Source organism: Salvia hispanica, chromosome 3, assembly GCF_023119035.1.
Source record: "Salvia hispanica cultivar TCC Black 2014 chromosome 3, UniMelb_Shisp_WGS_1.0, whole genome shotgun sequence".
NCBI lineage: Eukaryota > Viridiplantae > Streptophyta > Magnoliopsida > Lamiales > Lamiaceae > Salvia > Salvia hispanica.
Window position 1 is genome coordinate 4455593 of NC_062967.1, and position 18334 is coordinate 4473926.

General features: G+C 34.9%; 2 protein-coding genes and 2 non-coding genes across 7 annotated transcripts; 3 read left to right on the plus strand and 1 right to left on the minus strand.

The window, feature by feature from the left end:
• The first annotated feature begins 314 nt into the window (after window positions 1-314).
• LOC125212811 (ferric reduction oxidase 4-like) lies at window positions 315-3201 on the plus strand. The gene is made up of 8 exons (XM_048113073.1): window positions 315-484; window positions 568-664; window positions 754-933; window positions 1043-1280; window positions 1355-1682; window positions 1759-1996; window positions 2095-2807; window positions 2889-3201. Exons 1-8 carry the CDS (start codon window positions 334-336, stop codon window positions 3026-3028), a joined length of 2085 nt encoding a protein of 694 aa, XP_047969030.1. The 5' UTR covers window positions 315-333; the 3' UTR covers window positions 3029-3201.
• Window positions 3202-3357: 156 nt separating this feature from the next.
• LOC125217277 lies at window positions 3358-3518 on the plus strand. The gene has a single exon (XR_007175691.1). It is a non-coding gene; the product is annotated as a U1 spliceosomal RNA (small nuclear RNA).
• A 939-nt stretch (window positions 3519-4457) lies between these two features.
• On the plus strand, window positions 4458-4618 carry LOC125217299. The gene has a single exon (XR_007175711.1). It is a non-coding gene; the product is annotated as a U1 spliceosomal RNA (small nuclear RNA).
• Window positions 4619-5103: 485 nt separating this feature from the next.
• On the minus strand, window positions 5104-9692 carry LOC125213425. Of its 4 annotated transcripts, XM_048113974.1 has the most exons (7): window positions 9386-9692; window positions 8274-8322; window positions 7655-7939; window positions 7367-7571; window positions 6314-7240; window positions 5864-6206; window positions 5104-5758 (listed from the first exon to the last, which is right to left on the minus strand). In XM_048113974.1, exons 3-7 carry the CDS (start codon window positions 7808-7810, stop codon window positions 5419-5421), a joined length of 1971 nt encoding a protein of 656 aa, XP_047969931.1. In that variant the 5' UTR covers window positions 7811-7939; window positions 8274-8322; window positions 9386-9692; the 3' UTR covers window positions 5104-5418. The 4 variants fall into 4 exon arrangements, with proteins under 4 accessions (XP_047969931.1, XP_047969928.1, XP_047969930.1 ...); XM_048113971.1 differs by having other exon boundaries at window positions 5104-6206; XM_048113973.1 differs by having other exon boundaries at window positions 5104-6206; window positions 8893-9692.
• Window positions 9693-18334: the final 8642 nt, after the last annotated feature.

Consider the following 18334-nt stretch of genomic DNA (forward strand, 5'->3'; position numbering starts at 1 on the left):
CAAATTACAGTACTTCATAAATGAATTTGACTCCCCTTGGCATTAAAAGGCAGTGTATAACAGACATCCGAGCCTTTGACTTTCATATTATATTGAAAAAAAGAAAAGAAAGATTATATATGCAACAAGTAGCTTACACAGATTGGGAAGCCTGAATAATGGATATTAGTAGTGTAGTGTTAGTACTTGTGCATGATTCATGCAGTTTGTTTCATGCTATTCGGTTACGTAACATGCTCTTGCAAATTGCAATCTCCACCTTTATATATATACATGTAATTCCACAAAAGTAATAACACATTGTGATTACTGAACTTGGGAAATTAAGGAAAGATGAGATATGGTGCAGCATGGCAGTCTTTCTTTGTTTTGGTGTTTGTAGGGTATATGCTAGTATGGATTTTGCTGCCTACAAACACTTACAAGTATTCATGGACTCCCAAATTGAAGGAGAAACTCAACTCCACATACTTCAGAGAACAAGGTTTTACTCAGCTTTGTATTGCTGTCTGTGTTTAAGTTCTAATATTATTTTATATTTCCTTGACTATGTTTACTTTGATGCAGGTGTTAATCTTCTTCTCTTTAGTTATCCTCCTATGCTGGTGGCTGCAATGGGATGTGTTTATCTGCATCTAAAGAAGACGAAATCGGATTCTAAGAGGTGGTCTTTTGTTATCCTCATTAGCTCATTCATTCATCTCTAATGGCTGAAAAATGAATTAGTAGTTAACTTGGGTTGTTGCACTGCAGTCGCAAGAGGTTGTACCTCTCCTTGAAGCGGCCGGCAATGGTTGCGGCGCCACTAGGCATAGTGAATGCGGTCGAGCTGACCTTCGCAGCCATGTTTATAGTACTCATGATCTGGTCTTTGGCTAACTACTTGCATGTCAGCTTTGGGCATCTCCACATGCACACCCCCGGAGTAAAAGTGTATGTCTCCATACCAACTAAGTTGCGTTTCCTCGTCTATAGTTGCATTAACATTTCTTGACGTAAGACTTTTTTTGGTGTGTGGGTGGATGGGGGTTAATTAATCAAGATGGGAAGCCAAGTTCCGTAGCGTGTCACTGAGGCTGGGATACATCGGAAACACTTGCTATGCTTTCCTCTTTTTCCCCGTCACACGAGGCTCGTCTCTGCTGCCTCTGGTGGGCCTCACCTCTGATTCCAGCATCAAGTACCACATCTGGCTCGGCCACCTCTCCTCGGTGCTCTTCACCCTTCATAGCGTGGGATTCGTTATATATTGGTGGGCGATGAGTGATCAAATGTACCTGGTAATATTCAAAACCTAAGAATGTGCATAAATAATAAGATGATTTCATCACATCTTCTGTTTAAATTCATGTAGATGCTTGAGTGGAGCAGCACCTACCTCTCTAATGTAGCTGGAGTGATCGCGTTCGTGCTGCTGCTGGTGATCTGGGTGACGAGCTTGCAACGCGTTAGGCGAAAAATGTTCGAGCTCTTCTTCTACGCCCACCATCTCTACACCATCTACTTATTCTTCTACATGTTCCATGTTGGAGTTGCCTATCTCTGTATGATCCTCCCCGGAATATTCCTCTTCCTCATCGATCGTTACTTGAGATTCCTCCAATCCAGAGAGAGGACTAGGCTGGATTCCGCGCGCATGTTGCCTAATGGAACAATGGAACTCACCTTTGCCAAGAATCCAAGTGAGTCTTTATACACAGAAGCAGCTGTCTCACCTTTTAGCAATATTAATGTTTATGGAGTTTGATTTCCTTTTAGGACTGTCGTATAATACTGCTAGTACGCTGTTCGTGCGTGTTCCGAGCATATGCAAATTGCAGTGGCATCCGTTTACAGTCATCTCCAACTCCAATATGGAGAAAGATAAACTGAGTGTTGCAATCAAATCTCATGGAGGTTGGACACAGAAGCTCTATAAACACCTCTCTATGTCTTTAGATCATCTTCAAGTATCGACCGAGGGCCCTTATGAACCGGCTTCCTCTCATTATCTAAGGTAAACCTCACACAAATTCCACTATTTCTACATATACACAACTTGCTCATTCTTTTTGAACAATATACAACTTGCTCATAATCACAACTTGTTTGCAGCCACGAGTCGTTGGTGATGATAAGTGGAGGAAGCGGAATCGCCCCTTTCATCTCCATTATCCGCGAAATCATACACAAAAGTACTACTGCAGAATCAGACACCAAGGTTCCAAAACTCCTCCTAGTAGCTGCGTTCAAGAACACAAGTGATCTGACCACGCTCGATCTCTTGCTCCCTCTCTCCGGAGCTTCTCTAGACCTCTCGAAACTGCAGCTGCAGATAGAAGCCTATGTTACTCAAGAGACAGAAAAGCCTATTGAGGATGCCAAAAACCAAATAGAGATAAAACTGTTTAGGCCAAATTCATCAGACTCTCCGATATCTGCAGTGCTTGGGAAGAACAGCTGGCTGTGGCTTGGTGCAATAATCTCATCATCCTTCCTCATGTTTCTGCTGCTTCTCGGGCTTGTTACTCGTTACCACATATACCCTGTCGAGAAAAGGGGAGGGAACTACCATTACAGCTACAAAATCATGTGGGACATGTTTCTTGTTTGTGCTAGCATCTTTGTAGCTACTAGTGCCATTTTCCTCTTGCAGAAGAGGAAAGGTTCATCAGAAGGGAATCAAGTCCAGAATGTCGAACTGCAATCTCCAACAATGTCGCCATCTTCGTGGCTAACCCCTCCGGATAGGGAACTGGAGAGCCTGCCTCATCAGTCTCTTGTCCAATCCACAAAAGTGCACTATGGTGCAAGGCCTGATCTCAAGAGTGAGTTATTTCCTTGGTCTCTTCTCTTATGTTAAGACAGAGAATCTGAACTTGATTTTGTGTGTGCAAATATGTATGCAGGGATACTGTTTGATTGCAAAGGATCAGATGTTGGGGTTCTCGTTTCCGGTCCTAAGACTATGAGACACGCAGTTGCCAAAATATGCGCCTCTGGTCTAGCTAAAAACCTGCATTTCGAGGCCATGAGCTTCGATTGGTGATGAATGCGATGCTGATTACTTCTCTGTTTTATTTGTTTCTCAGATTGCTCACTAAAGATGTTTGATCTCTGTTTTTTGCTGATATATTTGGTCATGATGTAATATAATGTTGTATTTGAAAAAATGTCTGTTTACCAAGTGATGTTTAAATAAAGGTAAGAAAATGCTATGAAGTTTGAAGCCTTGTTATCAAAGTATGCACACAACCCAACTGAATTGAAGTTTTATACTAGAAATAAAATTGGGAATTTGTGGTTCCCACATCGGGAAATTGTAATTAGATGTTGGGGAAATTGAATATAAAAGAATAGCAAGGGTCACATTGATCCATACTTACCTGGACGGGGTCAATGGGCGATCCATAAGACCCATGGCCTAGGTTGGTGACCTCCATTGCACTACGGAGGGGTGCCAGCCTAAGGTCGGCCCAAGTGGTCGAGCCTACGTCATAATTTGTGATAGAGGGGGCCTGCGTTCGCGCGGCCCCTGCCCCATTTCAACTTCAAATATTAATAGATGTATATTTCTAGTTTAAACTAGATAAAATCTAAAGAGGTATAGTAGTTTGTTCATGATCTCAAAATGTATAGGAGCAAGCACTGAACATGTTTGCATCACGTCAGATTGGGTTAAGTTCAGCACAAGAAAGAATTTTAAGAACAACAGAGTATCAAAATAAAGAATTTTAAGAACAATAGATGTAGTATTATTACTACATCTATTATTCCAAAAAATGAGGCTGTGTTAATTTACAATTTGACTTGGTTGTTCATGATATCTTTTATCCCATAAATAGGTGAAATGAAGATAGGAGGGGTAAGGATCTCCAGAGCAAAGGGAGATACAGGCATTCAATAGTTTTCTGAACAAAGTAGTTTTCTTGGTTGATCAGTTTCTAAGATTATTGCGATCCCAACAAAAAATTTGGGGATCGCCTCTGCTCGTATAAATCCATGTAAGCGCTATATAGATGGTGTGGCGAACACTGATCATTCAACAGGAATCTTTTTCAATATTTCTGTGCATTGAGGGCTGAATCATACATACTGATGAAGTGTAATGTGAAGATCACTCACAGTAACCTACAACAAGAATATGAAATTATGGATACAGACCAGCTCAGCATTGTCATGAGAAGTGAAGGAAGGTTGTCTCAGGAGCTTCTATCAAAGCTGTCATCCACTGGAGATCGCCTTCAAGTGTCTATCGAAGGACCCTATGCGCGTCCACCTTGTTTCTAAGGTTAGACGAAGAAACATACAGCTCTTTCACTTATAAATACTTGGATTCTGGATTGAATGATGTTGGTGAGTGGGGATACATTTATATATAACTTAATATTTGATGAATTTGTGATCCCATAATGGAGAGTAGTAATTAGATGTGGAAGGAATTGCATATAAAAGGAAAGCCAGGGACATTTTGATCCATACTTACCTGGACGGGGTCGATGGGCGATCCATAAGGCCCATGGCCTAGGCTTGTGACCTCCATTGCACTATGGAGGGGTGCCTGCCTAAGGTCGGCTCAAGTGGTCGAGCCTGCGTCATAATTTGTGATAGAGGGGGCATGCGTTCGCGCAGCCCCTACCCAATTAAGTATCAGAATTTAGTTTGTTTGGTTCTTCCAAACAACTCTCTGATCTAGAGTTTGTTTCCTTGATAGGTATGTCTTGATTGTACATTAATTTATGTGCTTTGAAATAATCCATCAATGAGAAGAGCAGCACATCTAAACTACAATGTCATCCCACTCATTGTCATGAAAAGTGAAGGAGCTCTGTTAATTTTCCTCATAAACACGCCCTCTATGTTCTTGTGGCTGCGATCAGCAAGTCGCAATGCTGAATCTACTCCTTTGTTGACGTTTCTCATCTGGTTTAGTGGGCACCAGTTAGTAGGGTCAGGCTCAAACAGTATAAGCCTGGTTAACCAATCCTGCATACTACCAATCGATTGCAGCATGAATATACACTGCAACCATCGATTATTCACCACTTTTTTATTTCATCATTACAGTTGCAAGAAACCATCAATCATGGTGTCAATAAACGTAACTGTAAAAACAACACAACATTACGAAACCGTAATTTTTATTAAAATGCAAAAAGAAAGGAAAATTGCAGACATCTTTTTTTTCTTCCAAAGGATGTACAATGGAAAATCAAACAAAAGGGGGCTGCGTTCTAAAATCAAACGGGGCCATTCCCAAAATGTAAAAAACAATAAAAATAATCAGCAAAATAAAGACTAGCTTCTTGGGGTGCTATAGAAGTTGAAACTGGTATGAAACTACTACCTAAAAAGGGCCATCAAGAGGAAAGGAAACCTCATTTCTCTTCGCTGATGATGCACATAATCTAAACTCTCTACCACAGAAAATATGTCAAGTCAGATCTTCAATGCTGCCTTCTTATCCTTTACAGCATCTTTGTGATCAAGCAACTGTAATCTTCGCATGCCATCATTTGACTCCATTGTCATTTCCACGCCCTGTTCAACTGTAGAACCAGACCCAGCATTGGATCCCTTTCCAACTATCTCATTATTGTCAGACTCATTTTTAGCAATATGGCCATTCAAGGAATGATTAACTGGTCCACTCTTACTTTTATCTTCTGGAGATAATTTCAGGGACAAATTTCTCTGAGTTCCATGGGAACCCTCAGAACCACCTTCAACTATCTCAGACCCATGGTAGTAGTCAGCAGTATCAGAACCAGCTCCATTCCTGCCATCAGATTCATAGTCAACAGACTCATTTTCCATCTCATTTTCCTCCCATGAGTACAAACAAGAACCCCTCAGTTCCCCATCCTCATATGGAGAATCATACCCTTCCTTGAAACCAGTCGAGTCATCTCCATCAACAGCATCAACATGGTTGCCCCCAAAAACATCTGAATTGTGTTGGCCTTCAAGCCCAAGTCCAATAGTTTCAACAGTAGTGGGTCCTTTACTTCTTGTTCCAGCACTACAACTCTTGCTAGTATCCTCGACCACAGCTCTCTTCGATTGTGATTTGGGAAGATTACTATCCTCGTCATGCTCAATAACATGTTCAGCTACTTCTGAGTACTGCTTGCAATCAGCTTTTGTAGAACTCGAAAGAAGGGACCCATCAATTTGTTTATTTGAATCAGTACTTGCAATAGGTTGAGCATCTATAGTAAAGGTGCCTGCAGGAAAAAGATTTAACACATTGGAATTAAGAGTTTACCATACCTAAATGACTTAATAAATAGCATATCAAAGAGTAAATAACTAATTTAGATTGTAATAATACCAGGTAATTCAGACGTCCTCTTGAAAACTTCCATATCTTTAGGCTGGACAACAATCGCAGATTCAGAAGCGGTTGTGTCATGAGTATTGACTTCAAGAGTCCCAGCATGACTTACATCTAGAGCTGCACTTCTCTCGCATTCACTGATGTTACAAGAAGAATCTTCATCCCGTAACATAGTAGCATTGTTTTTATCTTCAGATACTAGCATACTGAAAGGAGAACTGCCGACAATGACATCCGAGCTTGTTACTTGTTTCAATGTTTTCATTTCAGATGCACAATTAGAAGCCTGAAATGAGTTTCTATAACTAGGATCCTCTTCACAAGATTGATGGGAAGTATCTCTGACAATATGAGGACAGATCACATTTGGTGGTTCATGCAAATTTTGATCGAGAGGAGGCACACTGCAAATTCCATCTTCTGAAACTGCTGTTGACTTATCTTCTACTACTTTTAGACTTGATGTCTGAACAGGAGTGCCAGTCGGCTTAGCTAGTAACTGATCTGAAAAATGGTTCTCACTCTCTTCCTCATGCATGCCTTCATTGACATCCTTTACAGTGCCCCCAGCAATTGAATCATCACATGGTTCGCCCCAAGCATCCATTGGAGTATTCAAATCCCAATACTCTCGGCTTACCTTTGGCATGGTGTCATCCTCTAGGCAGCCAGTTAGCAAGCTCCGTGAAGCAGCAGCAGAATTGTCACCTTGGGACTCGACCTTAGCTCCAAGGACATCAATGTTACTCAAAGATGGCTTGTTATTTTTTAAACCTTGTTCAGACAGAGTGGCAGGACTTGATGCATCAGAGTTCTTTTGGATTGTAGTGTCATTTGGAACAATATCCTTTTTATCTGCATCATCGATGTCAGCATCCATGCTAGCAGCCGCTGCAAGAAGTTCAATTCCCGAGAAGTCCCCTGCACAATCAATTTTTACACTCTGCTTTAGTAAACATAGAGACACGTCACCAAAGCCATAACCGATATATATTAGCAGGTTCACAAATTTTTATACTCTTAAATGCTAGTTAGAGAGCCTCTGACCTGAGGAACAGTTAGGATACTGAAGTTGCACGTGATCTTCCAAAAGTGGTGAACAAGAGCGTGTTCTCTTGGGAGCAGAATCTTGATTGTGTAGAGAGGATGTCCAGGGATGAGGTGATGGTGATTGAAGTAAATGCCTTCTTTTCTTGAGAGGAACATTTTCTGATTTTCCAGAGGTTGCCTGTCCAATAATCACTTCGCCGAACTGCAATAGTAACAAAAGTATGCTCAGGTCTTGAAGAATAACACAAAAAATATAGCTGTAGTAACCAGCTTTTACAATATTACCTTGTCAGAATCAGACCCTGAGAAATCTCCAACTCTTTTGGGGCTTATAGAATTTCCTGCTTTTACAACACTATTCAAGCTTCTGGCAACTGACTTCTGTGTGCGTCGCCCTTTCGTCACTGGTTTCCAACTTAATTCTGGATTGGTGGAGTTCATAACTTACCCGCACTTAGCAATATTTTGCAGATGTGGGCTCTATCCCATACACGATGAATCCACCAAATTCACTCCCTGCTTTCTGATTCAACAAACTTGCACAGTCCCGGATCAACTGGAAGAACAATTCTGCCGGACATGCAGTAAATTCAGGAAAAAGTGAATATAAAGTTCTTGATTAAAAATGCATACGAGGATAGAAATTAAGGTACAATTCTGTGTTTTCGAAAAAAATCATCTGTCAGTCACCACAAAATTTATATTCCATGAAACAAACTGTACCCTCTCCTTTAACTCACTAGGATAGATTCATAAGTTGTCAACAAGAACACATTTTTAGGATAATTTTTTAACAATTAAAAACATAAAACGGCTTGGTATAACTAAAGCATTGTATTATAAATGTGAATACCAATAGCAACCCTGTCGATTAATCATTTGATGATTAAAACTTAGATCTTACCATAGGTCATAAACAGTAATCTCTTTGAACCTTCACAAAAACGAGCTCACTGCAACAAAGCAAAAAATTGCATCAGGCACGCAACCAAGAAGCAATGCACAAGTACAGTGATTAAGATTCATTAATTTCACCTAGCAAAAGGCGATACTGTAAAACATATATAGCTCTCATACACATAAGCACATCATTCTTGTAGTATATTTTAGTTCCACATAAAATTCCTGATATATAGCTCTCGGTTCTTTTTTGCTTATTTACATGGCAGATCAAAAGTAGAATGTCTAGATGCTTAGGTGAACCATTAAATCATGACGATAGAAAGGGTTTGAATGGCCTCTCGCCCATTAAATTGATAGCTTGCAACCTTCAGGTGAGCATAGATAATGAACACAAGATCTAATCCGAAATTATCATCAGAGAGTCTTCAAATCATATGCAGTGCCCAGTATAAAAGGAACGGATTAAAGAATTAATCCATCTTAAAGCAAGACTTAGCAGAAGGATGGCAGCATTTTGTTATGATCTAGATCTAAGGGGTAAGACACGCAAGAAAAAACAAGGAAAAAGTTCCAAGTTTCTGTAGCAAGTTTTCTGAAATTTGAAGAAATCTCCAGCATACATCAATCTTCAACCGGAGAGTTTTTTTTGCAAATAAATCTTGCGACAACAGAACGCCGAGCAAATCAGACAACAACTCCTCCGTGGTTAGTTTAAAAATGATTTCCTTCAGCCAGATCCCGATCTGGGCCACATTTCCAGGCGTACATTATGCATTTAACCAGGATGCGACAAGCAATTAACGGGAAAAAGCAGGAGAACATGTGGAAATCCATCCTTGAATTCAACATGTCCATCGCAAATCCTTCAACCGAAATCTCATTAAGTTGCAACTTCATATGCTCAGCCGAACGAAGACTTTGCCGAAGAAACAAACAGATTCAGATCTTGAACAACTCAAATCCGGATGAGAAAAAGCTAGAGAGTGTGTCGGAGACCACAGATCTTGCTACCGAGAAGCAGATTACTCGCCACACGCCGGTGAAGACAACAAGAGAAAAACAACCAAAGCACAAATCACGCAGATTATCAAAAAACTTAGGGTTTCGCTATACCTGTATATCAACGCTCCAAAAAAACCTAAATCTCCACCTTTCAACCGATTAACCTCCCTCCGATGGTGAAATCTCACAAAAACTGGCGCACACGTATAACTCCACCAGAAATCCTGGCAAAAATCCCCCTCCGCTCCAAGTCTTATTCACACAACCGAATGCGCCGGCGCCGCAGCGACAATTGAACCGGCGAACGAGGTCTTCCAGATCTTCAACCGCCGAGAAGCCGTCGGATGATATCTCTTGGCTTCTGGAATATTTCTTCGCCTTTCGGAGAAGAGGAGAGAGAAGAAATGCGTAGATGATGAAAGAGCATTGGAGGATTAATTGCATCGCACTGACCACCAATTTATGCTTTCCATTATGACCACTTTACCCCTCCGCCTCTTCAATTGACACGAATGCCCTTCAATGCCCTAGTCCTCTTCGCTAACGACGTCCGCTTTGTCGGGTAATTACGGTCAATATTCTGATTAACGGCGTTAATCATTTCTTCACATCTCACTAATTTCATTACACCTAACCCTTATTTTCTAAATAATAATTTCATACTTTTATTATTTTGCAAATTTTTCTTACGTTTTGATTTAGTTCTTACTAATGGATGAGATTCTATGAAACAGGGTTAAACAAGGTCATTGACCTTCTTAAAACTTTAAGGTAAATATTTTCTATAAGGTCTATTTTCAGTTGTAGATTTGCTATCTTTATCTAATTTTATACTCTAAAATAATAGCACAAAATAATTGATTTTGTTTTGATTTGTAATCCTTGACAAATTTTAGTTCCTTTATAAGTATTTCACAAAATAGGAGTAATAAATAGTGTGTTATGATAAATTAGGAACATGCTAAGATTAAATGTTTGAGGGCAAATTTGGTATAAATTTTTACCGAATCATAACGGAAAAGCTCGAACTAAAAGTGCAACGACAAGAAGAGAACTCCAATATTGAAGGAGCCGAAAGTGTCATGAAAGCAATTACTTTTGCTGAATGTCAGTGTTCAATTTAGACGACGCGTGTAAAACCGATTAGAAGAGAGCTTCAGTATTGAAGGAGCCGAAAGTTTCATGAAAGTAATTACTCTTGCTGAATGTCAGTGTTCAATTTAGATGACGCGTGTAAACCCGATTAGAAGATAACTCCAATATTGAAGGAGCCGAAAGCACCATGAAAGTTATTACTGTTGTCGAATGTCAGTGTTCAATTTAGACGACGCGTGTAAAACTGATTAGAAGAGAGCTCCAATATTGAAGGAGCCGAAAGTGTCATGAAAGTAATTACTCTTGCTTAATGCCACTGTTCAATTTAGATGACGCTTGTAAACCCGATTAGAAGATAACTCCAATATTGAAGGAGCCGAAAGTGTCATGAAAGTTATTACTGATGTCGAATGTCAATGTTCAATTTAGACGACGCGTGTAAAACTGAATAGAACACAAATCCAATATTGAAGGAGCCAAAATTCTCATGAAAGCAATGATTGTTATTGAATGTCAATACTCAATTTAGATAACGTGTGTAAAACCTAAAGCAAGTATTCATTAATTGGCGTTATAAAGATCAGAGAATCAAAGTATAGTGTTAAATATGTCGGTTAGTGTCGGATACGAAATAGGCGAATCCTTCTCATCAATGTTATAAAGTCTAAGCTAAAAACAAAGATCTCAACGGTTGTCCGGAGATCATTTAAAGGTGAAACTGGAGAAGATAATTTCAAACCGGAAGTGTCCGAAAATATTAAAATTAGTTAAAAATATTATTAAAATATCAAATTAAATATCAATTAACATTATTAGGCTCAAACCCAAAGATGCGGTAATGATCTAATTACATTACATCTCGCTAATTACATATAGTACCTCATTTCTTAAATAATTCCACAAAAATGGTCATATTTTTTGTTTTGGTATATTACTAAAACTAGTTATATTTTCTTATTGAAACTTTCTTGCCGATTTTTTTCTCTTTACCTGTTTTATTTATTTCTTCTCTTTATTCTTGTAATTGTACATTAAAATCATTTATAAATAAAACTACTTTTATGAATAAATGGAGTAATTTCATATTTACCATATTATTAACATTTTTAAATTTTAATTTAATTAGTTCTTTACATATGTGTGGGAATATATGAAATGGAGAAACTAGATCATTGACCTTCTTAAAATTTTGATATAATTAGCGTCCAAAGATGTATTTCAGTTGTTGATTTGTAAATATTATCTATTTTTATACTCTACAACTGTGGCACAAATAAATGATTTTGTATTTTTATTGTTGATATGCAATCTTTTCTATCAAATTTTATTCTCTTGTTTCGCAAAGTAAATAATAGTAGTATCGTATTATGCCAATTTATTAACATGCTAAGATCAAACATTGATAAATTTGCTACAAGATGTATACCTAATCACAATTGAAAAAACTCAATTTGAAAGCTCAATGATCAAAGGAGAACTCTAAAATTGAAGGAGTCGAAACTGTCATGGAAGCAATGCATTATTATCGAATATTAGTGTTCAAAAGCAATTGTTCATCAATTGACATTATAAAGCTCAAAGATAAGTAATAGGAGTACTATACAGTGTTTGATATATCAGTCAAAGTTAGATTCGTAAATTGAAAATCCTTCATATTTATTTGTGCTATAAAGTCTAAAATAAAGCACAAAGATCTCAACAGTGATCCAAAGAACGCTCAAATATCAAACGGGAAAAGCTAATGTCAAGCCGAAAGAGTCCAAAGTTATTAAAAGATAAGATCATAGGAGTATTTCAGAAAATCGTTAAATTTTCAAATTAAATACTAGTATAAGAATGTCAAATAACATTATCAGGCTCAAGGCTTAAATAAAGCCTAGCGTTTTATTTTTGAACAAATGTGATTGTCCTCGTAAAACTTTGAAGCTATGTCCAAATATTTCAAAGGTATATGTTTAATAGTCTTAATCATTGGTCATTAGTCATTACTGTATTAATGATTTTGATTATTTAAGAAAGCCTAGCGTCTGTTTTTAAAAAATTTGATTGCCACTCTTTTTGGCATGCTAAAGCCTATTTGTAATCCAATTGAAATCCTAATATTACACATCAATTATCAAGACTTAATCCATGAAAGTGCCGTCGTTTTCATAAGACTATAAAATGGGGTCGTTTTATTTATCGGTTGATTTATCACGTAAAACCAAAAAAGAATAAGAATAATAAATAAATAAATAGAGCCTATTAACTGTATAGCTTAACAAAAATTTGCATCGTCCTGGGTTTCTTGTAGTTAGTACACAAATAATTGGGGTTTAAGTTTTAAAATTGTGTTACTTGATATTTGCCTCATAACAACTATGAACAAAAGCATTAAATTTGTACACGATTGAAACTTGACACATTATTTATGAGGAAAATTTTAATAAACAAAATATTCCTCAAACATGGCGTTGCCACTTTAAAATACTATGTAGTTATTCCATTAATTAGATTGTGAAAAATATTAAAGGTTGTTGACTGGTATTGAAAAAAAATGAAACTTTTGTAAATTATACGGACGACATAATTTTTCTATAAATCCACATTATTAATGTGTTGTTATGATTAATACAGTATGATATAGTATCAACGAACTGGTTAGTTTTTAGCACTCAATCCATGTAATTACCAACAATCTGTCATAACTCATAATTATGAGCACCTGTCAAAACTAGTAATTTCATTTTTAAGCAAAGGTAACATGTGAAACTATGAATCATTTTAGAAAAAAATATATGCTAATCGGCTATTATGTATATCAATGAATTTTATGATCCTAAAATAAATTTTCTAATGATATTTAATAATTTTATGATACAATTATATGTTTTAAATGTTACGAATTCTGACTATATAATTTACATCTCTTTGCACCCTGTTTGATTTAAGATTAATATCAATAAGTTATAGGAGTAATAATTTAACAATTTATTATTTTTTATAAATTAAATTAAATTTATATTTAATTCAAAATAAATTTATCAAGAAAATTATAAAATGCCTTATCTAGCCTCATCTTGAAATATGTTGCCCGTGGTTTGGAATATGGTCAAAAATTGGATTTGATAATAGAATTGAGATAAGATGATATGTGGTAGCCTGATATGAAAATGGTGAACATCCAGATTAACAATGTGTGGCCCTGATTTCCAGATGATCTTGCTATAACTAAATACTGCTAATTATTTAAAAAAATTAATAATTAAAATCATAAATTTTAACTAAATTAGAAAAATATGATACTCCCTCCATTCCATCAGTGTTAAGACACATTTTTTTTGAAAAATTATACTAATAAATTGTTAAAGTAGAGACAAAGTAAAGTAAGAGAGAAGATAGTGTTAAGAAGAATTTTCACAACATTATTCTCTCTATTACATAGTACTCTCTCTCCACTTTCACTATTTGTTACTGTATTAATTTTTCAAAACGAATGCGAAAAATAAATGTGTCAATACTAATGGACAGAAAGAGTATTTTTTATTGAGTTTAAAATTGGTAGTATACAATATCATAAACTTCACGTTTTCTTTGTTATTTCCCAACAACTAAAAATAAGATATATTCAGCGAAAACTTAGTTTACGTCAACAACATGAAATATTTATGATATTTGAAACTAATTTTTAAATTCTTGGCAAGTACTCCTAGGATAAAAGGCACGTAGAAAGCAGTGTTGACTTAGTAGTGCCAAGTGGGATAAAAACACATATCTATTACTAGTAAGATATAGTGATTGGTTTGTTATGGAATAACAAACAAAATGTAAAATTTATTATATTTTAGGCAAATTTTAAAATTAATAAAAAATATCAAAATTCGATCAAAGTTTGTGATATTAGAGTTCAAATATTTTTTTTCCATTTCAAGTAAGGAATTTTTTGTGGTTAGATTATACAATTGTTAGAGAAAACTTGTCACTTGCAAATTATCCTATGAATCACACTTATTTATTATGATTTTTATTATTATTATAGAATAATACTTTTGCTGTGATAATGATTCTTTTTCTTTATATACGCGTTTGCTTTACAATCTTTATATCAACGAATTGAAGCGCACCTAATCCCAAAGTTATATCAATTGGACCCCACAAAAAAGTCAAATATCAGATATTAAACTTTAATTGTCATCTATCTTCTTTTTTGTCATCTAATCATTAAAGCAAAACATTTTTCTTTTTGACACAAAATTTTGTAAGACTGCTTGCACTATTTTCGAGTTAAATGATAATAGAATAATAAAAAAAATATTTTAGAAAATATATCATTTTAAATGGAATATTTTAAAAAGAAAAAAACAGTCACTTTAAGTAGGACATAATTTAAGAGGACATAAGAAGTAAATTTCGTTCAGCAATAAAACTTTATCGCTTGTGAACAGAATGTTAAGAAATACTCCTATGAGTTAAAAAAATTGATAGAATGTAAATTTTACTATTATACATCACTTTTATACTTAATAAAATATGAGTTGATTGTGGGCCTATTTATAATCGAGAAAGAAACTAAAAGGATATATATAATGAAATGATAATTGAGAAATCTTACTTTTTTTTTTTAAATGATACTCACATATCAGTCATATAATGGCTCGAAACTAAGCCAATTACTTAAAATTATTTATTTTGAGTGATAAAATAGTAGATAAAACACACAAATTGATTATTTGAAGAGTAAAAAGTATAACAACTTCAAAATTAATCATTTTATAAATATAAATGGTAAATGCATTTTCGTTGTTTTTATCTATTGATTATAAACGTCCTCATATAATGATTATCGATTATCTCACTCAAAATAGACGTCCTCATATAATGATTATCTACCAATAAGAGGCAATGGACAAAATTATATACACTTTTTTAGCATCCACCCTTATCCACTGAAATAAACAAGTTCATATCATACAATTTATTCTAATCATGTCTACATACATTAGGTTTTCATTCATCTACTCCAATATTTTAGATTTTACAAACTGAACAAGACAAAATATTTAAAGAATATAGTAGTCTGTAAATGAACATTTAAAGGGTGTAGCTTACATGGAGCAAGGTCCAGGGTTGAAATATACTCGCCTATCCTAAGTATAAATAAATAAGAAAAAAAATAAAGAAATAAATAAGGATTTAACGACACGAATATACCTTACTTAGTCCACTAAGCTTATCAAATTCTTGGCATGTGAAATAAGAAACAAAGTATGGCTAACTACGTACTAACCACATTCAACCATTTGCACGGTATTCAAACTCAATTTTGTGTATATGTCACACCAGAAAATAGTTTTACTCCAACTATTTGCATATCTTTTAGTATATGTCTTACAAAATTTTTGCAGTAGCACCATACTTGGTGTTGTTTCATAGAAACATCTAAAAATAGGTTTGAGTTTGATGTGTGATTGGAGAAATTGCTACACCAAAATTCATTTTTGATGTATGGTTAGAGATGGTTCTCCTAAAATTTTATTTTCAACCATAATCCTTTTTTTTTTTAAAAGATGAGAAAATTTGACGTGCGACAATGCTACATTGTCATGGGTACCATTCACATAGCACCAACGTAGGCATAATATGAGAATATGACAAATCGAAACTTAGTGGCAAGAGCATGTGTACTACCATGTGTATAGTGAGCAGGAGTCGGCGTGCCCAAACGCTGAAGCACAACGTTAATCACGTTGGGAAACACGTTGTTGCATGCTTGAGAAGGCTTGAGCATCAATCATTCTGCTTTGCACATTCACACGGGCGTCACATGACACTAATTTTTCACTAAATCTAAAATAAGATAAAAGAAAATTATCGCCCAACAGCTTCTGCACTGTGCGAAACTTCCCCCTTTTTATTCTAATTTTTCATTTATTAACACCTCAATTTTACCCACTTTAATTCATTTATATATATTTTTTAGTTATTTTTTAATAAAATTAGTAATTTTTATTAAAAATATTTATTTTGACTACATAATTAAAAATAATAATAAAATAGAAAAATATGTGAAATCCATGATTACTTCTATAAGTGTGGAGCGTTGTGAATGTTTTAATGTTTTCTCACCGATTAATAAGTTAAGTGTTTTGAGTTATATTCAAAATTTCAAAGAGATTAAATTTGCAAAATATGAAAAACAATATTCGAACTTCTCCCGACCACATCATATGGGCGATGATCTGGCATTGAGTCGATATTAAATTTGCAACTCTTTTTTAATTCCTATTAATATTAGTATCTACTCTAATTTGGATCAAACCAAGATATTTTAAAATTATGCAATCAATCAAAGTAGGACAAGCTATGAAGCAATGAAGAAAATATTGCAAACTGCTAGTTTGACTTTGATGTTAGAATCACATTTCATTTATTTCTTTAATTTTATCACTCCAATATGTGTAGCTGTATATTTTAATTTCTTTTCTTTATCTTTCTTTTGTTTATAGAAAGACTGCAGAGTGCATAGTGTAGTTTATTGCTAAACCATACACATCACCTAATGTTATTAATTCTCTTAGTTTTTTAATCAAACTGCAGCGACTTCTTAACCTCTAAAACCATAATAATACTCTCACTTTATGCCATCTATTTATGTAAATTCAATATATATTTGAGAAATATGAATGAACAAGGGAAGCATATGGGATAACAAGAACACCACATGTTGATAAAAAGTTCACATGGATAGTCAATAATTTTTTTGGGTTAAATGTAGATCACGTGCCACATGGAAATTTACACACTGTGACAAGTTAAATATTTCAACTTCAAATATATTGGAGTATATCTTATTTTTTCAAAGAAAATCTTCCTTGGAAGTTCCATCTAATAAATTACTACAAATTTACAATCTTTGAATAATTTGTCGACGTGATTATACACAGAGTATTCACCCTTTTTTCAGTTGTAGTACAAAAAAATCAAAGAGAAATGATAGTCCAAAAATAAATACTTGTGTCACATAAAAGAAATTGTCTAGGAATATATATAAGAGATAAAGAGAACGGGAATCAAATCTCTCTGACTATATTTAATTACTTTAAAAATATTTATTGAATTGATTAACTTTCTCTACATACGCGCATTAATTCAACTATATTTACTTTTAAAAGTAACAACTATAAAGACTAAAGGGCGTCAATAAAATAATCATCAACTAATCAAAATTTATTAACTCCTTTACTTTAAAGCCAACAAATAGTAGCGGTACACCAAAAACAGGCATTAATACGATAACAAAAGTAAATGAAAACAGGCACTAAGTTATTTTAGTTTTCGATCTAACATATGAATGAAGTTATGAAACGATTGTCCTTCCATTCCCAATTTGTTAAATAACCAAAAATATACTACTATTAAGTTCAACAATGACACAAGATCTACTTGAATACTACACTAGTAGTATTAAAATAGTAAAACAATAGAAAATTTATGTATATCAATTATGAAAAGTGGAAAGAAAATCATAATTAAAATATTCAATGCCAAAAATATTCAATGCCAAAAATATTGTCTTGGACTAGTTTGTTGAAACTGAACTTTGGTTCCTTTGCTCACCGATCTCTAAGCGGTTTGAGCCTTTTCTTTCGTATAAAAAAAAAATATATCCAATGCCAAGATCGAACGATAAATGCACAAATATACGTGAAAGATACATGCACAAAAATAGATGTATTCTGTGATCCTCTCCCTCTCTTTGTATTCTCTAATTCTACCTCTCTCTTTATATTTTACTCAGTTAGTAAAAAATATAATGTAAATAATAAATGAATGGGTTTTGGTTGTATATTGTTATCACGTAGTTTTCTCAGCATCTAAATTTCCCTATTTTAACTAACCAAATGAAAAAGGCTAGGAAGATTAAATCAAAAGAAGAGGAGCATTATAGGAACAAGAGTCCATCATACACCACCAAATTAATGCAAA

What these genes read in the sequence shown, in the direction of transcription:
- LOC125213425 (XM_048113971.1), bottom strand. Translation starts at nt 7,810, where the DNA reads ATGAACTCCACCAATCCAGAATTAAGTTGGAAACCAGTGACGAAAGGG. An exon ending in CAGGGTCTGATTCTGACAAG is followed by an intron (nt 7,572 to 7,654) that starts GTAATATTGTAA and finishes TTACTATTGCAG; the next exon opens with TTCGGCGAAGTGATTATTGG. An exon ending in GTATCCTAACTGTTCCTCAG is followed by an intron (nt 7,241 to 7,366) that starts GTCAGAGGCTCT and finishes TTGATTGTGCAG; the next exon opens with GGGACTTCTCGGGAATTGAA.
- LOC125212811 (XM_048113073.1), top strand. Translation starts at nt 334, where the DNA reads ATGAGATATGGTGCAGCATGGCAGTCTTTCTTTGTTTTGGTGTTTGTA. An exon ending in CACATACTTCAGAGAACAAG is followed by an intron (nt 485 to 567) that starts GTTTTACTCAGC and finishes ACTTTGATGCAG; the next exon opens with GTGTTAATCTTCTTCTCTTT. An exon ending in ACGAAATCGGATTCTAAGAG is followed by an intron (nt 665 to 753) that starts GTGGTCTTTTGT and finishes GTTGCACTGCAG; the next exon opens with TCGCAAGAGGTTGTACCTCT.